Source organism: Saprolegnia diclina (genome assembly GCF_000281045.1).
Source record: "Saprolegnia diclina VS20 unplaced genomic scaffold supercont1.179, whole genome shotgun sequence".
In the NCBI taxonomy this organism is placed as follows: Eukaryota; Oomycota; class Saprolegniomycetes; order Saprolegniales; family Saprolegniaceae; genus Saprolegnia; species Saprolegnia diclina.
Window position 1 is genome coordinate 49861 of NW_008246246.1, and position 1364 is coordinate 51224.

General features: G+C 56.1%; 1 protein-coding gene across 1 annotated transcript; it reads left to right on the forward strand.

Moving 5' to 3' along the window:
- Positions 1 to 280: 280 nt before the first annotated feature.
- On the forward strand, positions 281 to 1350 carry SDRG_17023 (hypothetical protein; the record flags this gene model as incomplete). The annotated part of the gene is made up of 1 exon (XM_008623256.1): positions 281 to 1350. A coding segment is annotated over one exon (1068 nt), but the record flags the coding sequence as incomplete, so codon positions are not given.
- Positions 1351 to 1364: the final 14 nt, after the last annotated feature.

Genomic DNA, 1364 nt, shown 5'->3' on the forward strand with positions numbered 1-1364 from the left:
GCCCATACCCACAGCGTGGAATGACATGGACGTGTTGCTGGTCGGTGGCAACCCCTTCTGTGACGTCTATGTTGACGTAACGATACCCCAAAACATGACGACAGCCACGTTGAGTGGGCTCTTTGGCCTCTCGGCCGTTTGTGGCACTCACTTCGGCGAGTACATTGCTCCAAGTAGCAACCAGGTCGTCTTTGCCCCGCTTGCGCGTCAGTTGTCTGGCGGCACGAACATCATTAACGCGTGCTCATTTGAGAGATTTAGCCCCACGAGCTGCGCCGCCATGGTGGTGGCCACACAGGCGTTTGTAAATGCTAGCTTTTCAGCAGACCAACTTCTTGAGCTTCAAGCTGCCGTCAACGCCGCCGCCGTCGCCGTTCAAGAAGCGCATATCGCGATCGTACAGTACGCTCTCAACAGCTCAACACCGCAGCTCCTCTCGATCAATCTCCTCGATCCAAGCGACACGGAATTCATGCTTTTTGGCTGGTTCTTTCTCTGGGACTGGGCAACAGGGTACCGCGAAGTCGTCACGTTAATAGGGGACGCTGGCGCACTCAAAATCCTCTCGACCTTGATGACAACCACGACGTTTGAGCCGAACGCTCTCGAGATCCCAAAGAATCTTGCCCTCGTCTTGCGCACCGGCGTCATGTATGTCACGTTTGTTCTAGTTGCTGTGAGCGTGCTCGTTGTTCTTCACATGCTCGGGAGTCGTGGCCAGATCTCGGGCAGCCACCTCTTTGGCCTCAACCGTGTTGCTGGTATCGTCTGGGTGGGTCGCCCGCTGCTACTTCTGCGCAGCCTCACCGCCATGGCCGTCCTCAGTACCGCGCGCATCGACCTCGTTCAAAATGGCATCGTCACGCTGTTTCGAACGACCGTCTCGAGCGCAGTGCTCACGATTCTCAGCGCCGGCGAAGTTACATGGTTCATCTACGTTCTCAACGACATTCTCATGGTCTACACGCAGCAGTATGCGCGCCTCTATATGACCAAAGCGACGTACCTTCTCTGGTTGTTGTCGGCCATTTGGAGCTTTGTGTCGCCCGTGACGCACTCGGCCACCGTGGCGCGGACGTGCGCAGCGTGGGATCTCAACCTCCAGCTGGTTTGTCGAAGTGGCGTCGTGCGTATCGGGGATCAAATGCGCTTTGTAGAGCTGATTCTGCTCTGCGGAAGTTGTCTCTGTGTGTGCTATTTGATGGAGCGCATTCGACATCCCGACCTTCCCAACGACTCGCCAGTGTCGCACCACTTGAGCTGCGAGGCAAAGTACTTGTACAGCCTTCAAAAATGGCAGTTCCAGGGCACCTTTTACCTCGACAGGGCGTCGGCGACTATGAATGGCATGCTCATTTTCTCGG